General features: G+C 38.6%; 1 protein-coding gene across 1 annotated transcript; it reads left to right on the top strand.

The window, feature by feature from the left end:
• LOC109230863 (chloride channel protein CLC-f-like) lies at window positions 974-8,745 on the top strand. The gene is made up of 9 exons (XM_019396323.1): window positions 974-1,583; window positions 2,571-2,973; window positions 3,591-3,785; window positions 4,614-5,068; window positions 5,168-5,272; window positions 6,425-6,661; window positions 6,803-7,015; window positions 7,177-7,409; window positions 8,233-8,745. Exons 1-9 carry the CDS (start codon window positions 1,227-1,229, stop codon window positions 8,312-8,314), a joined length of 2,280 nt encoding a protein of 759 aa, XP_019251868.1. The 5' UTR covers window positions 974-1,226; the 3' UTR covers window positions 8,315-8,745.

Genomic DNA, 11,231 nt, shown 5'->3' with positions numbered 1-11,231 from the left:
AAGCCTAATTCTACTACGGACCTCCAAATCTCATTCCGGACGCGCTCCTAAGTCCAAAATCACCTAACGAAGCTAACGGAACCATCAAAAATCAAATCCGAGGTCATTTACACATCAGTCAACATCCGGTCAACTTTTCCAACTTAAACTTCCAACTAAGAGACTAAGTGTCTCAATTCACCCGAAATCACTCCGGACCCGAACCAACTAATCCGGTAATTCATAATGCAACTGTAGAACACAAACGAAGCAGGAAATGGGGGAACGGGGCTATAACTCTCGAAACGACCGGCCGGATCGTTACATAAACACCATGACACATGCCCTTTTCCGAGGTTCTTCTCCCAAAGTCATTTAAAGACAAGGTTAAAAATTGAAAATAAATGTTTAACCCAACTTATTTAGCATAAAATCAAGCTAATATTTTATATTATACTCCACATATAATTGCTGATTGATTATGTTATTATTTAATCCTCTCATTTTATTCCCGACTTAACTTATTCACCACCAACGACCCTTAATGATTAGCCACTTTCCATGAACCTACTTTTCTAAGCATTGTAATCAATGTAATACTAAGCAATTAGCATAGCTGAAGACATGAATTTTTTGTAAGACTAAAAAGTTTAGAAGGGTAACATTTGAATAAGGAACTCTATGCTTATGGTCTTTAATATAAGTAAATAGATAATAAACGAATAGAAAAATTAAAGGGAAAATTTTGCTTTTCTGTAAGTGTGAATAGAAAAAATATGGAAGAAAGTTGTTTTCTGAAATTTCCTTGTTTTTAAAGGAAAAATCGATATCCAAAATTCTAACTTAACTACTCTAGATTTCTATCATATAATATAAAAATAGAGAACGATTAATATACTATTTGACATTTATTTTACAAGAATAAAACTAAGATAACATTGCATTAACAAGTTAAGAAAGTATGTCTATTAAATTAAAAACACATAAAACAAAGTTGAAATATAAATCTTTAGTCCGAGCTTGGACCATTCACCGACCATTGTCCATCGTAAGCCGCTAAGCTCAGCCTTCACCGACGCCAACAAGTGGCGATTTCCACCACATTTTCCACCTCCGGCTCTCCGATTCCGGTCTCCGGTACCTCAAATACTCCTTAAACCTCCTCGAATCTCCAGCGAACTTTCTAGAACAAGCATTTACCGAATCTACACAATTCGTATGCTCTATTTTGCGAGAATGACATTGTGATGAAGGCGCGTGGAGAGATGTCGGGAGCCGAGTATAGCGGCGATCACACCGTCCTGTTACGTTCGAATTCATCGGCGTCGGACGGAGATTTAGAAGGTCAGTTACCGCATAAGACTGGTAGTAGTAAAGGCATTACGGATCTATTGAAGCGTTTGGATCGAGGATTTTCGAATAGACGATCGTCGAGTTTAAAGCGCTCTGATAGGGATCACGGTGCTGCTTCTACTAGCGGTTCTGGTGACGTCAGCGCTGATGAAATTCTCGGTGATAGTGCTCCGCCGGAGTGGGCATTGCTGCTTGTTGGATGTCTCCTTGGCCTCGCTATTGGCCTTTGTGTTGCCGCTTTTAATCGTGGGGTTAGTCGTCAGGATTCTTACTAGTTTTCATTGCAATGTAGATAGTAATACTCCCTCCCTCCCAATTTATGTGATGTTGTTTGTCTTCTCATGGAGTTTAAAAAAGGAGGAATAGTATGTTGAAACTTGTGGTCTAAAAATGAGAAGTTAAAGTTAAATTGTTTCTAAATATAGAAAGATGTCATTTTTTTGGTATCGTCTAAAAAGGAAATTGTGCCACATATATTGGGACAAAGGGAGTGTTACTGGATGGTTTAGTTTTGAATTCATGTACATAGAACCCCTAAATTAGCTTAAAACACAAATAATTTGCTGGTAATGAAATAAACTGAGTTGGAATAGAGTGGAATTGGATATAGAGGATTCAAGTAGCTGATCCTGACTAGTTTGTGGTTGAGGCATTGTTGATTGATTGGTTCATAGGTTAAGTTCCACCAACTGTGAAAAAGGCGAGAGCTTTATGATTTATTGCTGTCTGAACTTCTTTCAGGAATTATAGACATGTCATTTATTTAGTTCTGCCGCTTTTCTGATATTGGTGATTATCTTTTTTTCTTTTTTGTTCTTGATAGCTTTTACAAATTAGAAAACTGAGTGGGGAGTTTTTGTAAAGTTAGCTTCAGATAGTTGTTACTGAAAGGAAAACGGCAGATACTGAGCTGCCGTGCCATGAAATCTGCATGTTGAATCTCAAAGCACTTATCTTGTTTATGTTTGTTCATCTATTTTTCCTGTGGGTTGAAGTTTTCAGAAGTAGAGGCTTATGATAATGAGCTGAAACATTTTTTCACGATGTGAGTTGCTTTGTTTTTGAGGGACTGGGGATACAGAAGGCCAATTTTATAATATTGTTGGCTTGTAATGTCAAATAAGGGGAAGAATTTGGATATTTTTCTTAAACTGTATTGACTCTGTTTTGATGATAGACCAGTAGTTTGAACCGTTTTGCATCCCAGACATTTCATGACAATGAGGATATCTGTTTAGGTACATGTAGTACATGAGTGGGCTTGGGCTGGTACTCCTAATGAGGGAGCTGCTTGGCTTCGCTTGCAAAGGCTAGGTGACACTTGGCATCGGATACTTTTAATACCAGTCCTTGGTGGAGTCATTGTGGGCATGCTGCATGGTCTGCTTGAAATATTGGACCAAATAACACAATCCAGTTCTTCACCGGGACAAGGATTGGATTTATTAGCTGGAATCTTCCCTACTGTAAAGGCAATTCAGGCAGCTGTGACTTTGGGAACTGGTTGTTCTTTAGGTCCTGAAGGCCCTAGTGTAGATATAGGAAAATCTTGTGCCTATGGATGCTCAGTGATGATGGAAAACAATCGAGAAAGGAGAATAGCTCTTGTCGCTGCTGGTGCAGCTGCTGGAATTGCTTCAGGTATGTTGCTTCTCATTGAGAATTATCTGTACCTGACAACATTTGTTGCTTGATCTCAAAGTTGTTACACATACATGATTGTTGCATAGTTTTCATGTTTGGAAGTTTTTGTGGATGATCATTTCTTGCTTAATTTCAGAGCCTTAATGAATAGATGAGTTGCAAAATTATCATGTTTGGAAGGTTTTCTAGTCTGCGTATAAAATTTATGGATTATGATTTGTCTCAAATGTTCAAGGGACATGAAGAGGATCAGAAAAAAAGTTTTATGCTGTCCCATCTTATTCTTTGTTCTGAAAAGAGTTTTTTTCCTCGGTTTCCTCCTAAAAATGAAGCAGTTTAAAACAGGGATTTTGTGATCAAAATGCGCTTGCCTATTATGTTTGTGTATATCTCATCCACATGGCGTACATGTGTGTATTTATCTTCAAAAGTGCACTTGTGAGTGTGTGCTTCATCATGGAGGGGAGTTTAGCTTTACAAGGTCTAAGGACAGCCTTAACTTTTTGTTTGAATTTTGTCCAGATTGAATGAAAGATCTGTCTCTCTGCATCTTTTGCAGGAGCCTTCATCAACTGTTGGATGAATATTCAAGATTTAATTCTTTTGTGTTGCAGGTTTCAATGCAGCAGTGGCTGGCTGTTTCTTTGCAATTGAAACAGTTTTAAGACCACTTCGTGCAGAAAACTCACCTCCATTTACAACTGCAATGATCATATTGGCTTCTGTCATATCGTCTACTGTTTCAAATGCTGTACTCGGAGAGAAACAGGCTTTCACTGTGCCCACGTATGATATGAAATCTGCTGCTGGTATTTGATCTGATTCTAGTTTAATTTATTGTTGTCAAAACATTAGCTCATGCTGCTTGCACACTGTTCCTTTTCTCTTTGTTACCTGGCAACTCTACAATTACCAATGTTGCTATGATGCATATGCACTCTTTTATCAATTGATTTACTACTCTTTCCTATTTCAGTCCATGCTTTGCTCCGTTGAATGGAAATATTTGTAATTAGTGACTTTTGACATGCGATACGTGGTTCCGGGTCCTTTTCCTGCTCTCTGCTCATTTAGTGCCATTTCTTCTATGATAATTTCTCTGTTTTTGTCTGTTCATACTTACAGATTGTCATTCATATGCTAGCTTTTACTAATAAAGGTAGTGACAAACATGTTTTGCTGAGTATTCTCTGATTTCTCATTTTTTTAACAATTTGAACTGGTACATATTTCTGTACTGTTGCTGCCAAGAATGGAAGCCCTTAGTAACACCTCTATGTGATTCGGGATTGTTTTGATTTAACATACATGTTTTCTCCAGATTGATCAGCAAGATGCTGCTCAGAAATATAATTTTTTTTTTTTCCTGAACTTCGTTTCTCAGACGTTCTATAATGGTAAAGATGTCTGCTGATTCTTTTTGTGAGATGAATTTGGAAAAGGAGGATGGATAAAGGGATAGCTGTCTTAGATAATTTTTACATTGTTTTGGGATGTCCAAAGGGGGGAGAGGGCTTTTATTTTATGGACGGAATGTTTCTTGCTGCTTGAGTGCTTTCATAGATTAAACTCAGTTTTGATTGTCGCTTTATTCAACAAAGTTTCCTTCCTGAATACTAAACCGGCTTCCTTAACAGAGCTACCTTTATATCTAATACTGGGGATGCTGTGTGGAGCAGTAAGTGTGGTTTTCACTCGATTAGTCGCCTGGTTCTCTAAAGCATTTCAGTTCCTCAAGGAAAAGTTTGGACTTTCTGATGTTGTCTGCCCTGCTTTGGGTGGTTTGGGAGCTGGAATAATAGCTCTTAGATATCCTGGAATTCTCTATTGGGGTTTTACTAATGTTGATGAAATTCTACATACTGGTAAGACTGCATCTGCACCTGGAATCTGGTTGCTAGCTCAACTAGCAGCTGCAAAAGTTGTGGCCACTGCTTTATGCAAAGGTTCTGGTCTTGTTGGTGGTCTGTATGCACCAAGTTTAATGATAGGTGCTGCTGTGGGTGCTGTATTTGGAGGTTCAGCTGGGGAACTAATCAATTCAGCTATTCCAGGGACTACTGCTATTGCTCAGCCACAGGCGTACGCCTTGGTCAGATCGTCTACTTTTACATATTATGAGTAAATATTTTCTAGACATGATTGGACTTCAGAAAGTAACTCTTTCTAATGCATAATTTAAACAATGCAGGTGGGAATGGCTGCTACATTGGCGTCAGTTTGTTCGGTGCCTTTGACTTCAGTCCTGCTTTTGTTTGAGTTGACAAAAGATTATAGAATATTGCTTCCCCTCATGGTTAGTCTTACTGCCCAAGGAGTCACAAGCTGTAGTTGGTATCAATGTGCGTGTAAAAATTACATTGTTCAGTTAATTATTAAAAGACCTTTGTTTGTGGTAATTGCGTAGCTTCTGCTTAATTGAAGCATTCTCTGTGACGGATGTTTGTCAGTCTGGGTACTTAGCCCCAAAAAAGGATTTTAACAAAAAAGGAAGAAAAGAAGGTCACCGTAAATTCATATTTCAATAGGAGATGAAGCTTCATTTATTTTGGGGGTGAGAAGTGAGAATTCATGGAATGTGTGAAGACAATTAGCTAAGGCAGATAAGCTTTTATAGGCATACTTTACAACTACTATTGTGCACTTATTCCGTGTGGAATTTTACTAGATACTACATAGACTATTACATATATACTCATCTAATTTGTAAAAAGGTAAATTATCTTCAAGTGCCCTGATTTAGTGAAAGTTTAATTGGCCTTTTATTCTAAATAAAAACTTTTAGTACTAACCCACTTATGTTCAATTGACCTTTCATCACCTGCAAATGTTGTCACTGCCAATCCTGTTAATACCATTTGTGTAAAATTTGTTGGAGTAACTTATCCAACAAAGAAACTTTTTTGGAATTTATCAAAAAACCATTGTCAGATTATAAATAATTGGCTAACGAAATTCTCAAGTGATATTTTTAGTTTCATTTTAAGAGCTCTTTTTAGTCATTAGAGATAGTAGTAAGTAGTATACCAAATAACATTATATATTTATTCATGTCCCTTGGATTCTAATTTTAGGTGACTATGAATCCGACGCTTAGATCCATATCTATGTTGGATACTTTACACCTTAGTCCATGTAACAGGTGGAGAAAGATGATTAAAAGGTAGAGCTCTTCTTTGCTCTGTCATCCCTTCTTTTTTTTGGGGCGGGGGGGGGGGGGGGGTAAGTATCACTTATTGCATCTAGTTGCTCGGTTTTATCTCTAACTGGAGCTGTTGTCTTCAAATTGTAGTGACTATACCAGACTATCTAGTCGGCCAGTCAAGTGGACTTTAGTTATCTTTGTTTGATCTGGCAATATTTTGTTATTCCTATGTTATTTTGGGTGAAGTTTCGGTGCTTGTTGAAATGATGACTGATTAACATGCATTTTAAATTATGTGAACAGGGTGCTGTTGGACTGGCAATTTGGGTGCCTTCTGTAACAATCCAGGCAAAGGAAGTGGAGGCATCGGATTCCAAGTATTTGTCAAAAGGATACTCTGTCCTTTCACCAGATGATGAGAAGAATGAAGGTAATGTTTGGAGGCACACAGGTGAGAGGAATGACTTGGAACTAGCTGTACTTGGATGTCGAAGCAGTCATGAATCTCTTGATGAAGGCCTAATTCTGGAAGATCTAAAGGTATGATCTTTTCATTCTGCCTCCGCAATGTGGCAAAGTTTACCTATCATGAGTTTTTACTTTTTTTCTTTCTTTCTGTTGGACTATCGTTTCATTATGGTCCTTCTGTTCAATTACTAAACCGTTTCCCGCGATGACCAGGTTTCTCAGGTTATGTCAAATGATTATCTGAAGGTCGCTCCAAACCAAACTGTGAAAGAAGCATTAGAATACATGCATGATAGTCGACAGAATTTTGTTATTGTGGTTAATGCTGAAGATTGTCTGGAAGGAATTTTAACATATGGTGACATCAAACGTAGTTTGTTTAACAACTCAGGGGATTCTTCCGACAGGGATTCGGCACTTAAAGATGTACGTATGCATTGAATGCCACCATAGATATGTTTATTTTGGTTCTCAGTATGCAAGTTCCTTTTTCAATTATTTCTCTTTTTCTCCTCTTTCATTATGTAATCTTTGCTCCTTGGTTTCTCTCTTTAATAGCTTTATTGGTTTCTTTAACCTGTCTACAGGCAAATACTTGTCTTGTTTCCTCTATATGCACAAGAGGGATAAACTATCGTGGGCGAGAATGTGGACTTATAACTTGTTATCCTGACACCGACCTAGCAATTGCAAAGCAGCTAATTGAGGCCAAAGGAATCAAACAGTTGCCGGTGATCAAGCGTGGTGGAGACTTGAATCAAGAAAGAAAGCGCAAACTTGTTGCTATTCTGCGTTATAAGTCAATCGAAGAGTCTATCAGGTTTTGTTTCTTCTATCCATAGTTTACTGATGTGTCTTATACATGTTCCCTCTCGCTGTAATCCAGCATTTAAAATATTTGTTTGGTTCTATGTGTTATGGGTTCAAGGTAAAACTGTTCTTTGATGGGACTTTTTCTTTCCCTTTTTTAAATATTATGTAGCAGCTTTTTCCAGAGGGAATGTAAAAATGGAAAAATGTCAAATGCAATGACTTTGTGTTTTGGAAGTCCACCGAGAATTTTATGTTACACGGGGCATAAACTGGGGCTTGCCATATATAGAAAAGAGACAGAAAATGTGAACTAAGTGATGAGTTCTTTCAATATTTGCTTAATTATGGCTTAAAACTTAAAAGTATAGCATGAATAGCAATATGTCTAGGACACCTTTGAAACATTGTGGGGCTAGGGCTCTGGAGGCTCAACAGCTATTTTTATGGTATTATACCAGCTTTTGCGCAATGATGTATGCTTTCTTTCTTAACTACTCACTTGTTGCATGTTTTGATTTTGGATGAACTTACTGGTTTTGCTTTGGAAGAAGACAAGTTGGTAGCAAGCATCGTAGCATTATTAAGGAGGTTGATGAACTTCTTATGGCCTCTGCTCTTGTTGTCTATGTTCAAATCTGGGATACATCTACCTTTCCTCCTTCTATATGTCTATCTTGCAATAATTGACTGAGAGAACACAAGATATACAACCCCTCAAATAACTATAAAGAGCGATATCAAGCTAGCAATTAAAAGTCTGAATCTCCAACTGTTTAGAAGTAATTCATTTGTGTTGGTAGGGAATTTTCTGAACATTTTAACTTCCACAGAAATGAAGTGAGTCGCCGAAAGTCAGTCTACCAGCAGAGAAAAGAAGACAATGACAAACAGATGGTAACAAGTGGTCATTAATTGCACGAAGGGGCCGAGCATGAAAAACAAGCTTCAACAATTAATTATTGTTTGTTGAAGACTCGGAATCAGCTGGTATTATGCAACTCGACTGCACAGTTGTTTTGGCTCATAATTTTGGCTGCATGAAGAAGTTTGAGTTCCCTTCAAGCTTTGTGGCCTTCCTTTTTCTGGACAGCCAGAGGGTTTCCTAATGTCTTCACACTTCATACCATACTTATTAAAAATCAAGATTCTATATTTGTTGGGTTTGATTTATATGAGTAGTTGTCGGTAGGTATACCTGTGTAATCTGATATCTCACATTTTGTACATGAAGTTTAATCTACTGTTTTAGATGCAAGTCTAAGGCAAAAAGTATTCGATACAGACAGATTTTAAAGCAGAAATATTCATTATTAATGAAAATACTCTCAATGTTTTACTCTTAACTGCTTGTACTGTTTCTCCTCTCATTCTATTCCCGGCATATTGAGTCAATTTTAATTTTTGTTTCTTGCTTAAACTCTTGTACTGTTATTACTTCTTTCATATTCTCTTTCGCTATCTTGGATTTAGTTTTCTAAATATCTTGTATTGCTATTACTTGCTATCAGTGCTTCTTCCATCTTTTCTTTAGCTGAGGGTCTATCGAAAACAGTCTCTTTACCTTTCCAGGGTAAGGATAAGGCTGCGTACATTCTAACCTTCCCAGACCCCACTTGGAGTGGCGGACAAAGCTGGCTAGAAGTATTTGGTGGGAAGTGAAGCTTTTGGTTGGCAATATGTCGCAGCAATTTTATATGCTCCAAAGGCTTTGGTCTATTGGTAAGAGTGTAGCACATAATGTGTGGATTAGGCGTACGCCGTGGGTTCGAAACTCATAAGTCACACCGTTATCTGCCAAGTTATTTGTCGAGTTTTGAACTTTGCGCCATTGTTCCTCGGGTTTTTTTTTGGTTATAGAATAGAAAAATATTTTCACATCTAAAACAATGGAAAGATGCAGATTAGTAATTTCCAAAAAAATTAGAAAAGAAAAGAATGCGCCAACCCATGATTGACCATCTCGATCAAAGCATCTCTAGTATCAGAGTTTATAGCTGCTTGTTAGTGCCAGATTTTCATAAAATCAGCGATTGAGAAGAGAAATCCTAAAAATGGCTATGGTAGGAATTAGACGGCGGCATCATGTTCATCTGAAATTCTGAACCTAGTTCTTTTAATGTGGAGTATAAATTTGTGGGTAAAATTTATTGAAATTGTAACAAATGGTAGGTCTGAATTCATAGTTTTTAAAATATAATAAATTTAATACTAAAAACCTTAAATGTTGAACTCATTGTTTGACCAAAAAGTATTTAGCTTTTTGTTAAACTAATAAATAATAAAATAAAGGATAAATCTTAACCAAGATTAATTAACTCTAGATTAAACATTAAAGCACGTTGGATAGGAGAATAAGATGTAGCCAAGCTCATGAACTTTCAAGATTTATAGAAGATATCAAATATAAATAATATGCTTACATCCGTCATGTATTGTACCGTGATATAAAAACAAAGGAGGAACAGAGGGAATTCCGTTGATAGTTGCAAGATCTATCTTTATTGATTCGAGAAAAGTAATTACAAAGATTTGTCGCCAAGATCTGCGGCTTCTCGTGTTTTTCTCCTATAGCTTTCTCCAGTTCTTCTGTCTTTTTTCTCTGTAGGGAAGAGACCCCCTTCTCTGTCTTCTTCCCTCCTATATATATCATAAGTATTCCCTTTTGTCTAATGGCCTTTGACCAGAGGACTTTCCTCCCCAGATCTCAATTTGCGTCGCTCTCCAAAGTATCACGACATTTACTTTGCCGTACAAGCTTTCTGATGGCCCGATCTCGGCAGTGGCCGAGATACTCATCGCTATTACGCCTTGTGGGTACGGCCACGTCTTAGTCGACCCCTTACCGTTCCTTTTAGCACTAATCCACGTGTGGTCGGATTTTGACCCATACAGTTAGTCCCTCCGCCCGTTGAGGTCGCCTCTTGGCGAGCTCGATGGGCGGACCCCGTTGACTCAAAAATTGGGAGAAATCTGAATGCTTCGTGCGAGGGGCGAGAACCTCGTGACGAGGTAGCGACGTGGCGCTTCGAGAATTGCGTCGGACCGTCACGTCAGTTCAAAATTGGACCGTCACGTCAGTTCAGGGTGTCATCAATATTCCCCATGCGTCATTATGGCGCACGTTTTCTAGGTATTGTATTGTTTCCTGTGCCCTCTTCGTTTTCTAACTGGCGGCCCTTAGTTTTCTCGCTCAGGGCACTTATATCCCTATAAATAGGGGGGAACCTCTCATTCGAATGTTACATTTTTCAATTGCTTGAGAAAGAACTTCACAAATCTTCTCCTCCCTCTTTAGTCTCTCATATTTCTGCTTCTGCTAGGATTCACTGTGACCGTTGTCTTTTTCCTTCATCATCCTTGTTTCTTTCGATCAAAGAAAAAGAATGGCTAGCGCTTCTTCCCACTCTGATAAGGCCGTAGATGCTCCGGTGCCGGAAAATGATATATCCCTACTCGAAGGGGGAGTAGAAGTGGTGGAAGAAGAGGGGTTTCCGACGGTGGATGAGGTGGTTCCCCACCCGGGAAGGCGAGGACTGATTTTAACAGCCCTGCCGAAGATGAGCCGAAGCCCGTTCCTTCTACGATGGATGCTGCAGCGCTCACGGCGTTCAAAGCCAAATGGGGGATCCCTGATCACATTGAAATGGTACTGGCGGATAAGGACATAATGCATTTACACCGCCCGGGCTACTGCGCGTTTTATGCGTATCCCTTCGTCATCGGGTACACACTTCCCCTTCCTTCCTTGGTGGTGGTTTTCTGCCGCTTCTATGAGGTGTGCCCGGACCAACTCTCTCCGTATGCGTACAACCTTTTCCTCATGCTCATC

The sequence above is a fragment of the Nicotiana attenuata genome, chromosome 8 (genome assembly GCF_001879085.1).
Source record: "Nicotiana attenuata strain UT chromosome 8, NIATTr2, whole genome shotgun sequence".
NCBI lineage: Eukaryota > Viridiplantae > Streptophyta > Magnoliopsida > Solanales > Solanaceae > Nicotiana > Nicotiana attenuata.
This window is presented reverse-complemented; position numbering and strand designations above follow the sequence as displayed.

Excerpts from the sequence above, each read along its gene's own strand:
- LOC109230863 (XM_019396323.1), top strand. The coding sequence starts at position 1,227 with ATGAAGGCGCGTGGAGAGATGTCGGGAGCCGAGTATAGCGGCGATCAC. Across the intron at positions 1,584-2,570 it reads TTGCCGCTTTTAATCGTGGG|GTACATGTAGTACATGAGTG; the intron begins GTTAGTCGTCAG and ends ATATCTGTTTAG. Across the intron at positions 2,974-3,590 it reads AGCTGCTGGAATTGCTTCAG|GTTTCAATGCAGCAGTGGCT; the intron begins GTATGTTGCTTC and ends TTTGTGTTGCAG.